The sequence below is a fragment of the Biomphalaria glabrata genome, chromosome 3 (assembly GCF_947242115.1).
Source record: "Biomphalaria glabrata chromosome 3, xgBioGlab47.1, whole genome shotgun sequence".
Taxonomy (NCBI): domain Eukaryota; kingdom Metazoa; phylum Mollusca; class Gastropoda; family Planorbidae; genus Biomphalaria; species Biomphalaria glabrata.
In genome coordinates this window covers 29618230-29633750 of record NC_074713.1, presented here as the reverse complement: position 1 = coordinate 29633750, position 15521 = coordinate 29618230, and the positions used below count along the sequence as shown (strand labels likewise).

The window sequence follows — 15521 nt, the reverse complement described above, 5'->3', positions numbered from 1 at the left end:
GACAAGGCAGCACGGGAAGATTCTTTAGTATGCCCACTCCCTCTCACTCCCCCCCAACTGGTCCACTTGAGTGACTCGACCATAGTGCACTGACCATGCTTTAAGCATTTAAAGAAAAGAAAAGGCTATGATCGCTTCAGACCAATTGAAAGATAACTAGAGTCAAATAAAATAATTCAATGTTAATGTAAAGATTATAACAAAGACTGTACGTTAATGTAAAGATTTGTGAGACTTCACTTTAATTAAACAAATCCAACGTTTTATTTGTATTTTCTACTTTTTAGTGCATTTTAATATAAGCGGTTTTTATTTTTTTTTATTATTATTTAGTATTCTATCTACTTAACAGGCCAGAGGTCACGCTAACCTTTAGTCATGTTTGTCATCGTCAAGTTTGGAAACAACGAAAGTCTTCTGGTCAACCCAAGCTGCGCGGTCATTAACTTACTGACCAGCATCAAGAGGAGAGCTGGGTTTGGCAACACAAACAAAACAATCGATCTGTCGGACGAAAACGGTAATTTTGTTTGATAATAGATCTATATCGGTTTGAAGTCAAAACTAAAGAAATGTAACCTGTGTGAAATCAAACCTCAATCTAAAGGTTTCTTTTTTAATGTGGAAACCCCCTGAACCACTCCGAGAAGCTTTTCATGAATGAAAGTAGACTTGAATGCCATAAACAGGAATCTCTGGAATGTGCTTTATTTCTTTATCTCTGTAGTCTCTTGGTCTACATTCATTCATAAATCATTACCCGAAGTGGGGTCTGAGGGTGGCAATAGGGCCAGCAGTCTCAGATATGATTATGACTTTGTCAACTTAAAGTTAAACTGATTTAAAAAATAGCAAAGGATTCATTAAAATCTTTCTTCAAAGTCAAAATAACATCTGCCCAGTCCAAAGTATTGTGATCGTCTCAGAAAATGACTCTACAGTTTACAATGTGACTTTCTCTGTATAGCATAAGATAATTTTATTGATCCAATCAAATGGAAATTCAGTTTGATTACTATTGACAACCTCAGTGTAACTACTTTACAAAAACAATATGGATGAAAAATTCGAACAACATTCACTCACGAAACACATAAACATTCCCAACCAGCGCTTTATGAATTTGACTTCTATGTACTTCACGATGACGACAGCTGATCTTGTAACACTCTGACCAAAAGTGGAATAAAGGAGTTTTAAAATCTTTCTGTTTTAGTCCTAATGGAAAGGAGACGACCACTTCGTTCAGATCTTATGTAACAGTGGTTTAATGGGTGCAGGTTGTCTTTAAGAATCGTGAGTGTTTTGGAAATGCATCTTTCTTGAAAAAGCTCTTATAAGCTGCTATAACGACATTCTCTATGGTGGACATTATAACAGAGATTCTCTATATCAGACACTATATCACACATTCTCTATAACATTTTTGGTATCAGACATTCTCTGTAAAATGAAATTAGCCTTCTTCGTGTGGTGTTTGTATAATCGAAGCTGCTGTTTTAATGAAATCTGTTGCTTTAAGAGTTCCTCAAAATCTGTGGATTTTTCCCATGGGAAAAAAATTCATTTTCGCGGACTAGCGCTCAGTTGCAGCACACTAAACAAGAGAAATAGATTGTCCATTGACTTACAACAAATAAAGTCCATAAGTATGATAAAATATGATATTTAATAAGCTCAAATACTTTTGTTATTTATAATGCATACTTCCTCCCCACCCTTACTATTTGTTAATGCTTATTCTGATAGTTCAATCAATCCTTTCAATTACAACTTTGTCCAGTCCAGTTATGTCTTGTTCTGGTAGTTCAATCAAGCCTTTCAATTACAACTTTGTCCAGTCCAGTTATGTCTTGTTCTGGTAGTTCAATCAAGCCTTTCAATTACAACTTTGTTCAGTCCAGTTGTGTCTTGTTCTGGTAGTTCAATCAATCCTTTCAATTACAACTTTGTCCAGTCCAGTTATGTCTTGTTCTGATAGTTCAATCAATCCTTTCAATTACAACTTTGTCCAGTCCAGTTATGTCTTGTTCTGATAGTTCAATCAATCCTTTCAATTACAACTTTGTTCAGTCCAGTTATGTCTTGTTCTGGTAGTTCAATCAAGCCTTTCAATTACAACTTTGTCCAGTCCAGTTATGTCTTGTTCTGATAGTTCAATCAATCCTTTCAATTACAACTTTGTCCAGTCCAGTTATGTCTTGTTCTGATAGTTCAATCAATCCTTTCAATTACAACTTTGTCCAGTCCAGTTGTGTCATGTTCTGGTAGTGACACATTTCCACCTAAGAATGAATGCATTGACACATTCTTGAATCTGTTTCTGTTAGTTATCCTATTTGTACACTCCATTGCACGTTGTAGAGTCACATTAGACCTGTGTATACAATGTGGACTCGTTACTCCGTAAAGGATCGGTAACTCAGCTAACTTTAGACCGAGTTGTCGAAACTAAATTCATGCCCTAGATCGGTTTGGATTATTTCCAGTGTAAATAACTGGAGACGACTTGTAGAAGAACTAAGTAGATTTTAAAGAAAATATTAACATGGAAGGACTTTGTCATAATGCTTCTATTTATTCTGCTAAAAGCTTTATATAATTAAGGGAGTAGATGAACTTAACATTCCTTTTCAAATGTATTTCTTTCATATATATTCCAATGGTTGTGGTCGCGTTGTGTATTGCTTGATTGTGGATATTTCTAGTTGCAATAATAGTTTCATTGTCCTTAAAATGAACACAACACACTTGGTCAGGAAGAAATCACAAAAAAAAAACAACAACAAAACAACAAACTATCCAGGAATTAATATTCCAAATGCTTTAATGAAATCAATCCAAAGGAAGAATAGATTGTTTGAATTATAACACTGTTGAGATGAACTAGATTTGTTTAGGCCAACTAGTAATGCAAATGAAATGAACAAACTAAACCAAGCAACACCAACACTATGCTCTCCTTCCCTTTAAGATTATTTCAAGAGTCTCATGTCTCCTAGATATTAATAAAGAGCGTATTGTGGCATTAAAAATGTTTCAAACCTAATTCTAGTTGCATTAGGGATTACTAGAGCCGAGACAAAGCGTTACAGAAGCCCTCAGCACTAACACTCGACATCGAAATCTGTGGGCAGTTTAGACCACTAGTTCGTTGCTACGTCATAGGTCTGATCAGTCAGTGTTCAAGCTGTCTAGAACACACACACACACATCACATGAATGACGTCATTATTGCTGCAATTTTTTTTTTACATTTTTAAACAATGTTCAAATATTAGGCCTCCAGAGTTATCTCGCCTTACAAAAGTACTAAACTATTTTTTTTTCTCATTTGTTTATATGTTTGTTTATCATTATATCTTCGTCTCTCTCAACTCTATATGTGTATGTCATATATATATATATATATATATATATATATATATATATCTTATACATAAAGCCATAATCGCTCTTCAACATATATACATCACAATTGAATATAATAGATCTGTACTGTAGAATTTTCTGATATATCCCCACCATGGGTTTAAATTGGCTTCGTATTGTCATAATTTCCGCATCCTAAGACTGCCTTCTTGTTACAAGACTCATCACATTTCCAAGAGTCACATTGTATAGCACATAATAGGTATATAGATTCTTACTTCTAGTTACTAACCAAAAAAAATAAATTTTCCAGGAAATTTTTGTGCAATTAAAAAAAAATTGATACCAACTTTTGTAACGTTACAATTGTTCTCCGGATTTCACCTAGACTATGTAATATTGTTCAAAATGACTAAATAAGAACAAACAACAAAAAAAAAAACAACAAAAAACTTCTGTATCCTTATAAAATATTGAGATATCTGCCAGATAGCTTTGCCAAAATTAACAATACTAGATAATTACTTTAGATTTTAAACAAAACTGAACATCACAAGCATAATACAATATTATCGAATGTAAAAGTACAAATCCTTCGTTGTTCGATGTATTTAAATGTCATGACTATGATTTAATACTAGGATTTTGGGAAACTGTGACCTACACAAAAGTAAGTTAAGCACCCCCACCCCTCAGTCTCTTTTCAAATCTTGCCATCTATAAGGCAGATGATGTAAAGGTGATCTGTTTCCTTGGCCAACAATTAAGGACAAGGTGTCATATGGCCAGCACCACGACCAACCACCATAACCTCCCCCACCAAAAAAAAATCCCAGTCTTCACCGAGATTCGAACGCGATATATATAGAGTTATATCTTTATATATATATATATTCCTTTATTTTTGACATAAGTTTCAAGTTTACATTTTATGAACTTTGTCTTAGATTTTAGAAGGTATTGATTCATCTCATTGTCTCCGTGTAATTTTGTACAAGAATTGTCACAAACTAAAACTCTTTCAAAGCTAGTTCCTGTTGATTTGTTCCTCATTCAATACTTCTGGTCTAAGTGAATCAAGACACGCGTGTGTCAGCATTGTCTGTAGGAAGTGGCTGATCCGTGTCGTACGGTTGATTGAGGGATGAAAGGCTCAGGCAGTAAAATTTTTACCTTACACCGCACCATCAAAGAAAAGTCTTGTGCATGACTTTACTGTGGTCCTACTCTCAGATCATGCGACCGAACCATAAAAATATTCAATCAAAACTCTTTTATTAAAAGATCAACATCAGAAATGTGTGTTACAAGGCTAGGAGACCAGATGTATAGGGGACCAGATGTATAGGGGACCAGATGATATCATCAAAGTATAGGAGACCAGATGTATAAGGGACCAGATGATATCATCAAAGTATAGGGGCCCAGATGATATCATCAAAGTCTAGGGGACCAGATGATATCATCAAAGTATAGGGGACTAGACCCCCGGGGTGTCCCCTACCACAACTTCTTATGAAGAAAAGCTGCAGTAGTTCATGCCACTTTCTATTGGGCTTGTTTCCTTCCTCATCTTTAGAAAGGCGTCTTGTAGCGGGCCTTGTAGCGGGTCTTGCAGCGGGTCTTGTAGCGGGCCTTGTAGCGGGTCTTGCAGCGGGTCTTGTAGCGGGTCTTGTAGCGGACCTGTTCTGTTCAAGCAAAAAACGTCACTATTACGATGGTATGTATGTCGAGAGAAATCGGTTTGTACTGCTGTAAATACGGGGTAGACGTTGTTAAAGAGGCATTAAAATGTTTTCTTTAGAAGAACCTTTTGAATCGATCTTGCTGCTAACGTAGAAAAGTTCTACTTGGACCGATAAAACAGCTTCACATAATTAATAATTTAATTTGTCTTAAAATTTTGTAATAAAGTCTCTTTCGCCTAATTAATACTAAAATATAAAATAACTACAATGCAAATACAAACAATCTTTGTTCTTTAAAAAAATGCCTTTGCGTCCCCTTTGTTAACACGTAACTTTTTGGACATATTTACCAAAGAAAATTAAATGTAAACAATAAGGCCTAAAATAAATTATATAGATCTAGATTAGTACAATACATATGCCTAGACATTTTTGGGTATATATCTTGAGATTTATTTATTTTTGAATCTGCTAGTTTTTGTCGATATTCAATTTTTCCATTTGGGCTTTTCATTTCTAAATTTTGTCGATATTCAATTTTTCCATTTGGGCTTTTCATTTCTAAATTTTGTCGATATTCAATTTTTCCATTTGGGCTTTTCATTTCTAAATTTTGTCGATATTCAATTTTTCCATTTGGGCTTTTCATTTCTAAATTTTGTCGATATTCAATTTTTCCATTTGGGCTTTTCATTTCTAAATTTTGTCGATATTCAATTTTTCCATTTGGGCTTTTCATTTCTAAATTTTGTCGATATTCAATTTTTCCATTTGGGCTTTTCATTTCTAAATTTTGTCGATATTCAAGCGTCCCGAGACGTTAAACTGCACTCCTCTTTCCTTAGCACTTTTGGAGCTCAAAAGTGCCCTACTTCTTTTCTATCATTGTGTCTGCCTCCTCTTTCCTTAGCACTTTTGGAGCTCAAAAGTGTCCTACTTCTTTTCTATCATTGTGTCTGCCTCCTCTTTTCCTCAGTCTGCCTTCATTGATCATCACTCTGTCTCCTTATCTCTAAAATCTCACTACGTCCTAGACCAGTCCGTTTGCCGTGGACTGCGACGGGTAAGGGGGGATAAAGAGATCCTGGTGTTTGAGTGGTGGCTATCTGAGGATAAACCACAACAACACAATACTTTGGCTCCAAGTTCCCCTAGACCTGAGGCCCAGATGGCCCGCTCTGGGTCAACCGGCTGGTCATGCCGAGCTACCAGCATAGGTCGACGACCTATGCTGGAGGGCGGTGGCTGGAGGGTCAATCAGGGAGCTGCTGTATCGGACACATGTCCGATGTAGCAGCTGACTGAGTATAGCACCTGTGTAGCCCTGGCGGGCTCATTCTGGACATCCGAATGGCCCGTCCCCTTGTTGGACTCGATGGCGGGTGGGGAGCACAGGTGCCGAATTAACCAAAATATATATGGAAAAAAAAACACACACAAAACTACTTGCCCCAGACCTATGTCTGGGCAAGAAACGACGAATTGACGATAAAAAAGAGGAGGTCCCAAAAAGCTGTGCCACCTGGCCATCATTTCTGGTGGTTAGATGCACAGAGGAGGGAAAAAGCCTGACCAAGTTGAGCCCTTTTATTATCTATAAGGGACTCAAGTCAGTAGTGGGAGAGCCCAAGAGTGTGTCTAAGCTACACAAAACAATGGAACTCCTTGTAGAAGTAGACAGCAAGACACACTCTGATGGGCTTTTAAGATGCAGAAGACTCTGTGATCTCCAAGTGGAAGTCATGCCACACAAGAGTCTGAACACCAGCAGAGGTGTAATCAGCTCTAGGGACCTACTGGAATGTTCCGAGAAGGAAATAGTGGAGGGCATTGAAGGAGTCACCCATGCCCGGTGCATTACCAGGAACAGGGATGGTGAGGAGGTCAAAACCGCCACTATTATCCTCACATTCGGAACTAGGACACCGCCAGAGTATGTGAAGACAGAATACCTACGAGTTCCAGTGAGGCCCTACATACCTAACCCCATGAGGTGCTTCAAGTGCCAGGGCTATGGACACGGCGCGGCAGTCTGCAAGAGGAACACTGTGTGTGCCAGATGTGCTGGAGAGGGTCATAAGGACAAGAGCTGCACAGCCCAGTTCAAATGCCCAAACTGTCACGCTGGCCACTCAGCCTACTCCAAGGACTACCCTATTTGGAAGCAAGAAGTTGCCGTGCAGGAGTACAAGGCAAGAAATGGATGTACCTTCAGCCAGGCGAAATCGGCTGTATTGGCCCTACCCAAGGGCCAATTCGGCTTGACAAAGACCTACGCCCAGGCTGTTGCTAAGATAGGAAGATCCATAGCCACACAGACGGACATATTGACCCCACCACCCCCTCCTCCTCCTCCTCCAACTTAGAAGAAAACACCGCCAAAGAACACACCTGCGAAGAAAAAGGAAAGTCCCGTTGTCATGCTAAAGAACAGGTTCTCTGTGCTCGCTGATGAGAGCATGGAGACTGAGCAGCATGTACAAACCAACACTCCGGGAGAACCCGGAGACATCATGTCTGACACAGGTTCTCCTCAGAGAACCCAGCCAGACACCCCAACCTCTACCGAATTAGAGGTTGACCAACTCCCTAAGGGGAGAAATCAAAGCGGAGAGGATGCCCGAGGTGAGAGAGGAGGAAATGACCTCCGCTCTAACTAGAGGGATCTCCCCTCCCCAGAGAGAAAGACTTCCACCAAAAGGGGGTTGTCCTCCTCTCCATCCAAACCCAAGAATAAAAATACCAAGGTCACTGGAATAAAGGGAAACCCATCCGGGGGCCTCCAATGGCCAAATAGCTCCAAGTAGGTCATTTAGAATAAGCCATGGATTCCAGAATTGTACAGTGGAATTGTAGAGGCCTCAAGGCCAATTATGAGGAAATGCAGCTACTGATGGACTCTGAGACTCCTGTAGCTGTCTGCTTACAGGAAACATTTCTGAAAGATAGCATCAGTTTCCGAAGCTACAGTGCTTACAGCAAGAATGTTAAGGATGCAGAGAGAGCATCAGGTGGAGTCTGTATCCTTGTGAAGGACAGCATCCCCCATGAGAGGGTAGAACTACAGACCACATTACAGGCCGTAGCAGCTAGGATAACCCTTTACAACGTTATCACTTGCTGCAGCCTGTATCTACCACCAGGCGCTCCATTAAACCCAACAGACATGGAGGACCTATTGAAACAACTCCCCCGGCCTTATTTAATCCTTGGGGATTTCAATGCCCATAACACCATGTGGGGATCCAACAATACCGACACAAGAGGTCGTATGCTGGAGGATATCTTCCTCCAACATGATTTATGCATACTTAATGATGCATCACCGACCTACTTGCACATGCATTGACCTCACCGTATGCGTCCCCGGACTTCTGGACGACTTTAAATGGTCAGTTAGCAATGATCTACGGGGAAGTGATCACTTCCCAATCATCATTACTAACAATCTCCCTTCATTGGGACGACCTCAGCGGTGGAAACTGAATAAGGCCGATTGGGAACAATTCCAAAAAAGATGCTCCGAGGATATCACAGAAAATATCCTCGATGAACAGAACCCAGCTGATACCTTTGCTAGCAAGCTACTAAGTATAGCCAGGAAAGTTGTACCCCTAACCTCTGCAAATCCAAAACGGCCTAGCAAACCATGGTTTGATACAGCTTGCAAAAGTGCTATTGGCGATAGGAAAAAACGACTGGCTGCATTTATAAAGAATCCTTCCCAGGAAAAACTAAAGCTATTTGGGATAGCTAGAGCGAAGGCTAGACAAACTATACGGTCAGCCAAAAGGAATTCCTGGAGAAATTTTGTTAGCAGTCTGGATGCCAAAACTTCTGCTAGAGCGGTTGGGAAGGCAGTAAGGCGGATTAAAGGGAGAGAATCAAATGCAATAGGGCATTTGAAAAACCAAGGACGAACTGTTACGTCCCCCAGAGATTTAGCTGACTGCCTTGAATCCTCAATAGCAGATAAATCATCCACTGCACACTACACGCCAGAGTTCCAAAAAGTCAAAATCAAGGAGGAAAGACACCCCATTGATTTCAGATCAGAGAACAATGAAGACTACAACAAACCGTTCTCACTTGAAGAACTGAGGAAGTGGTAGAGTTGAGTAGATCTCAGTAGGCAAGTGCAGTGCTGAATAGCACTAAGCACAAATGCAAGTAAATAGATCGTTGATCCAATGAATAAATAGGCAGGTAAGTAATCCGATAAATAGGCAAATGGTTGAGTAGTGTCGAGTAGACACTAAGCAGCAAATAGGCAGACACCTGAGGGAGGCACCAGGTATTCCTCTAGGAGGGAGAATAAATGATATAGTCCAGACTCGATAGCTCAGCTCGAATGAGAAAGAGAGGGTCTGACTTGATTTAATTTACGTTATATATGCCTGGAAAATGCGGGCGGAAACAGGAAATGTCCTAGGCTTAGAATTATCTTACACGTGGGTGAAGTCCGACAAGAGTCGCACCTTGGAGTATCACGCGGTGTGTCAACCCGAGTAATCTCTTTGATCAAAGAGAGTCGGGGGAGAGAGGGGGGGGGGAGAAAGAAAGACTGACTCGCATTCCACTCAAGATGGTGTCAACCGCGATGCATTTTTGTAATCTAAGGGGACTCCACCCAGACCCTAAACTATTTATAAACAAAAAGAAGATCCTTGTCGTGAAAACTACAAAATTTTTAGGCCTCACCTTAGATTCCAAATTTAATTTTCTCCCCACATTAAGGAACTTAAGAAGAAATGCCAAAAGTCATTAAACATTCTTAGAGTACTCAGACATACGGACTGGGGAGCTGACAGAGATACCTTGCTGCTGCTTTATCGGAGTCTAATTCGATCCAAGCTAGACTACGGATCCATAATATATGGAGCAGCAAGGAAGTCGTACCTAAAAATACTGGAACCAATACAAAATGCTGCCCTGCGTCTCTGTCTCGGCGCGTTTCGTACATCACCTATCCCAAGTCTCCATGTGGAGGCTGGAGAACTCCCCATGGATATAAGAATGAAAAAGCTTGCAATGCAGTATACAATCATTCAGCAGTTGGGCCTTCGAATGAGAGAACCCATCCAAAATTTAACCCCACCCATTGACCAAATCTCTAAAATAGAAACCCCTCAGAATCCTCCTTGGCTAATGAATAAACCCAAATTAAACTTATCCCTCCTTAATTTCAAAAAAGAAAATACAGACCCAAGCATACTACAAGTCCACTTTAGGGAACTGCAGGAGAGCTACGGAGATTGTGGCACCATCTACACAGACGGATCCAAAATGGATGGAAAGGTCGCGTGTGCCTGCTCCTTTCAGAACAAAACAATCTCCCGTAGACTTCTCGATGGCTGCTCCATCTTTACGGCCGAATTGCATGCAATATCGCTTGCACTTATGGCCGTTAAAGCATCAGAAAGGAGGAAATTTATCATCTGCTCCGACTCCAAATCTGCATTGCAAGCTTTGGGGCGGATGAAGACTGACATCCCATTGGTACATAAGAGCCTGAAGCTGTTGGACCAAATAACAGCCGACCGTAGGGATGTCACCTTTATCTGGGTCCCCTCCCATGCTGGCATTGAGGGAAACGAAGCCGCAGACAGAGAAGCAAAGAGAGCCCTAAATCACGCGGTGTCAGGAACCCGAATTCCCTGCTCGGACCTGAGACAAAGTATTGCCTCTACCACCTATCGAGAGTGGCAGAACCGATGGGAGGCTGAGACTCACAGTAAACTCAGGCAGATTGTGGCGGATGTCAGGTGGCGGCCCACATCTAAGGGTCTGACAAGGCGTGGTAGCACGACCATGTCCAGACTTAAGAACATTTAATCAGTTACTACTTTCTGTGTGCTTATAACAACTAACACCTTTCACGATCGAAACACAAAAGATTTATATTAACCGACAGCGATTATTTATTCGCGATTTAGACACAAAAAGGTTTTTACATAGACCTATGTCTGTGGGTTTTTAAATCAAACATAACAAAGTACAAGATTAAACTTTCTTCCGTTTTTAAGTACTATTTACACTTTTTTTAGCGGCCCACGTAAGGGGAAAAGCGCTAATAGGTTTGTGCAAAATGTCCGTCTGTCCGACTGTCACAATCAAATCTTGAAAACTAGAAGAGATATGAAAAATATTATTTTATCATGTGATGCGGCTTGCAAAGTTTAGGTGAAACGGCTACTTTTGGTTTTCTAAAAGCAAACCGTTTAATTTATAAAATTAATTATGCAAGCGATTTTTTCACAAAAATACACCAATTCTAAAACAATTACTTAAATGTAAGGGAGGCAAGGTTACAATATGTTAACAATGTACAACATATTGCTGTGTATTTTCAGTATCACTAAGTCAAATATATTAATATAATATACAAGAAATATTTACAACAAATATAAATATTAGCTAAAGGTGTTGTTTTTTTCTGGTCAACTAGCTGCTCAAATTAAAAGAAAACATTTATGTTTGTTTTTAAAGGCTAAGGATGCACTATGTATGTAAATATCACGCACATGTTTTTAAAATGGACTTTTTATGCAGCGACTTTCGTGCAGTAGCGTAACACCGCGGCATGATATGGTGCTCAACTAATTCCTTAATTTTTTTTAAATAATCAGATTTTATTTATTTTTTGTTTAGTGCCCCCATCAGGATAAAAGCCGCTTATTTTTGTGCGTTTTTTTGTTGGTCGGTCTGTCCGTCACGTTTATATAAAAAAAAACAACAACACTAAGCGCTAGTAAAAATCGGATTTAACCTTCAATGTTCCTTCCAAAACATTGAAATAGATTTAAATATCTATAATAGATTGTTCCGGATATTTTTGTGAAAAACAAATCAATGCCAACGAATATTAGTTTGCTCTTCTAACTTATCTTACATGTACTTTCCTTCCTATGAACTATGAAGATTTATGAAGTTGTTCTGGAAGTTGTTTTATAAAACAAATATGTTAAATGATTATTAGAAATAGCATCATTGACTTAGCCTATATTACCCTTATGTTCTTGGACAATAAGTCACTATAGTTTAATTATCGATATCCAATTGTTCCTTATTTACAACTTAAAACACAGTTATGTCAAATGACTATTTTTTTTAATATCGACAATAGGTTGTTCAGGATTTTAAAATAAGAAAGTAATTTACTAGAAACGATTATTGAAAAATACTTTTTAGACTTACTTTACATTGAATTTTCATGCTGAAACATAACAGAAGTTTTTTCTACATGTAAAGAATGTTCCGGATTTGGTTTTGAAAGAGAAATCAACCTACATTACTTAAATTTTTTTACAAATCGTCGCCAAAATTGTTCCGAATTTTATATGAAAAATCTACTAACACAAATAAGTGTTTGAAATCCCTCTTCTAATAAATAAAACAAAAAATCTTCTTCTCATTTACGAATATCGGTTGTTCCGGATTTTTATGAAAAACATTCTAACTCTATTTTTGTAAAATCGCACTTCTGTCGTACATTACATTAAATTTTCTAGCTAAACGTTTTAAAATCTAATTATCGTTAATATTATGTTCCTATTTTTAAGGAAAACAACTTCCTAACACCACTATATGGTATAAGAATCTCTCCCCAAGACTATGCACATTTAATTTTCATACGAGACCATTCCAAAAATTCAATTAACGGTATTAGATTTATCTAGAATTCTCTTTTTCTCTCACTATATATATAAACATCCGGAATAATCTATTATAGATACTTAAACTATTGCGATGTTTCGAAAAGAAAATTAAAGGTTAATCAAATTTTTAATAGCTTTTAGTTGTTTTTTTTTCGATATTAACATGACGGACAGACAGACTGACAGACCAAATGCACAAAAAATGCGGCTTCTATTAGAACTCAGTGCACTAGGCACTATGAACTCTCGTTAAATCTCTCGTGCTAATAACTTTTTTTGTTACTAACCCATTGTTACGTAATGGAATTTTTTTCCCTTTGATGCCATATGAATGAATTCTTTAAATGTAATGCTAAAAAAAAAAAAAAACTCGGTGCGCCAATGTCTATGAACCCTCGATAAGAGGCTCGTATTGATGGAGACATTTTTTAGTCTAATTAGACCGTGTTACGTAGTGGATTTTTTTCCTTTGAAGTCATATGGAATTACTTCTTTATTTGAAATGTTAAAAGAACTCACTCGGTGCATCAGTGTCTATGAACCCTCGATAACTGGCTCGTATTGATGAAGACACTTTTAGTCTAACTGGGCCTTGTGACGTAGTGGATTTTTTCCTTTGACATCATATGGAATGAATTCTTCAAATAAAATGCTAAGACAACTCGGTATAGTAAAATTTATTAAACCTCGTTATCTGACTCGTATTTCATGATAGCTAGATTTAGATCTAATCTAGATTTTAAAAACTAGATCTAGTTTTTTTTTTTACAGTATATCTATTTTTTTAAAACTAGATCTGGATTTATATTCTAATTAAAATCGTAGTAGAGTCTAGATCTAGAATTTCCTGGTCTAGTTTAGACTGATATAGACTTGATCAAGATATAGAATGTCAATTTCTAGACTTAAAGTGTAGATTTTGATTTCCAAACGTCTAGATCAATATTGCAATGCTATAATATTCTGAAACTAATCTACTATTTTTAAATTTAATGGTGCATTCAGTCTATTGATAGATTATCTAGGAATTTTTTTTTGCATAAATCTAATCTAAATTACATCTAAATTAATCCAAATTTAGGCTATATTATAGATCTAGATCTAGTAGATATAGATCTTAAGAGTGCTAAATCAGAAGTTTTGTTTATGTAGATCTACATCCTTATTTTAGTTCCGTTTAAATGAAAATGCCAATAGCTCTGTTTATAGCCGTGCTGAGACATCGAAGGATTTAACTCCCTTTCTGCTAGATGAAACAAAATTATTTAATTACTACCAATAGATTATTTAATTGGTTATTTTTTTTATAGATTCGTATATTATCGTTGATTATGAATAATTAGGAATAATTTCAACTTGACCTGAGAATGGGAGTTGGGAGAAAAAACGTGACAAAACTTATGCATCCACAATTCTTATTAAGTAGCAATTATTCTCCTTAAATAAGGGTGGAAAAAAGTGGGGGGGATAAGTGATACTGGTCATCGAATTCACGGGTGAAAAGTATATGGTTGGAAGGGGTAGAGTTATAAAGCGGGCCGTAACAGATTGAAATGTTCAATTTTTTTAAAGAGTGGGTCGGAACGACAAAGGTGGGGGATAGAAAAGTGACATAGAATGAACAGGTCAGAAGTAAGATTGTTTGGGAGACTTGTATCATGTACTAGAATAGACTGGCCAAAAATGGGATTTTCCTGACATACGAAAAGTCCCATTGAAAGTGTAAAAAAATGGGGGTGTGGGTTAGGCCAAAGTGTGAGCATTCGATTGGCAGCAAGTGAAAAGTAAACAAGGCCGAGACCCAACTAATTCAAAGAGCCAATCAAATAGTTCAAAATAACTGAACAAGTAGAAGACTAGTCACATAGTGTCAATAAGATTTGTATTTGGGGGGGGGGGGAGGAGAAAAGTGATAATCGAATTTAGTAAGTAGGTAAGAACAAAAAAATAAGAGGTCCATGGCAAAATAAAACAGTATCTAGCTTGGAACCAAATCGACGGGCGTAGCCGGTGAGTAATGTTAGTAGCTTTATCTGAGCGACAATAACTCAACACTTACAATGTTGTTTCCTCGTTGCTGTGAACTTGTGATACGACTTTAGAGTTTGTATTTTGTAAGTACCACTAACTTCCAGAGGCCACTGACAAGTTGTACACCAACTTCCTTGTCACCTGACTGATTGATTGATTGAACTTTTACCGCTGACTGAAATGTGATAGAAGACAGACAGGTGACACCCTCTGAACAGGAGACTATTAAAAGTACGTTGTTGTTTGAAAGTGCGTGACGTTGTGTGTCTGCTGCCAGATCAGTTGAGCTACAAATGTCAGACAAACAGAAAAGAAGGACAATGAAATTGTCTGACCTTTGAACTGGACTTATAATTTATTCATAAGTCTTTTTTTCCCAACACCATCTCATTTCTTTAAGTCCCAACTTCTAGTTCTATAAAAATATTATTATGTTTTCTGAAAACTTTTTCCAAATGTGCGAGTGAAAGAAAAAGTTGGCTGACCTTAACACATGAAGAAAGACAAAAGGGAAAATAATGGAATAAAAAGGAAAGAACAAAAGTCTTTATGTTTTGTCGATGCCCTTTATGGAATGAAAGAGAAGTCTTATATTCTTTCTATCCTATAAATGTAAACATTCCATCTACTGGCACCACATTGCAAGTAACTCAATTATTAGAGCATCAAGTCCAGTTTGGAGGATTAGCATACAGGTAATTACATGTTAATTACATGTTAATCCGGTGCACAAAATACATTATTAATTAGCCATGTAGTTAAATTTAAAAGG

General features: G+C 37.9%; 1 protein-coding gene across 1 annotated transcript in view; it reads left to right on the top strand.

Annotated features, from left to right (window-relative positions):
- The window catches only part of LOC106053243 (uncharacterized protein CXorf65 homolog), a 34906-nt gene that overhangs the window by 3939 nt on the left and 15446 nt on the right, over positions 1-15521 (top strand). The window contains exon 2 of the mRNA XM_013208766.2: positions 353-520. Coding sequence (XP_013064220.2) covers positions 379-520 — 142 coding nt within the window. The 5' untranslated portion in view covers positions 353-378. The remainder of the gene's footprint in view (positions 1-352; positions 521-15521) is intronic.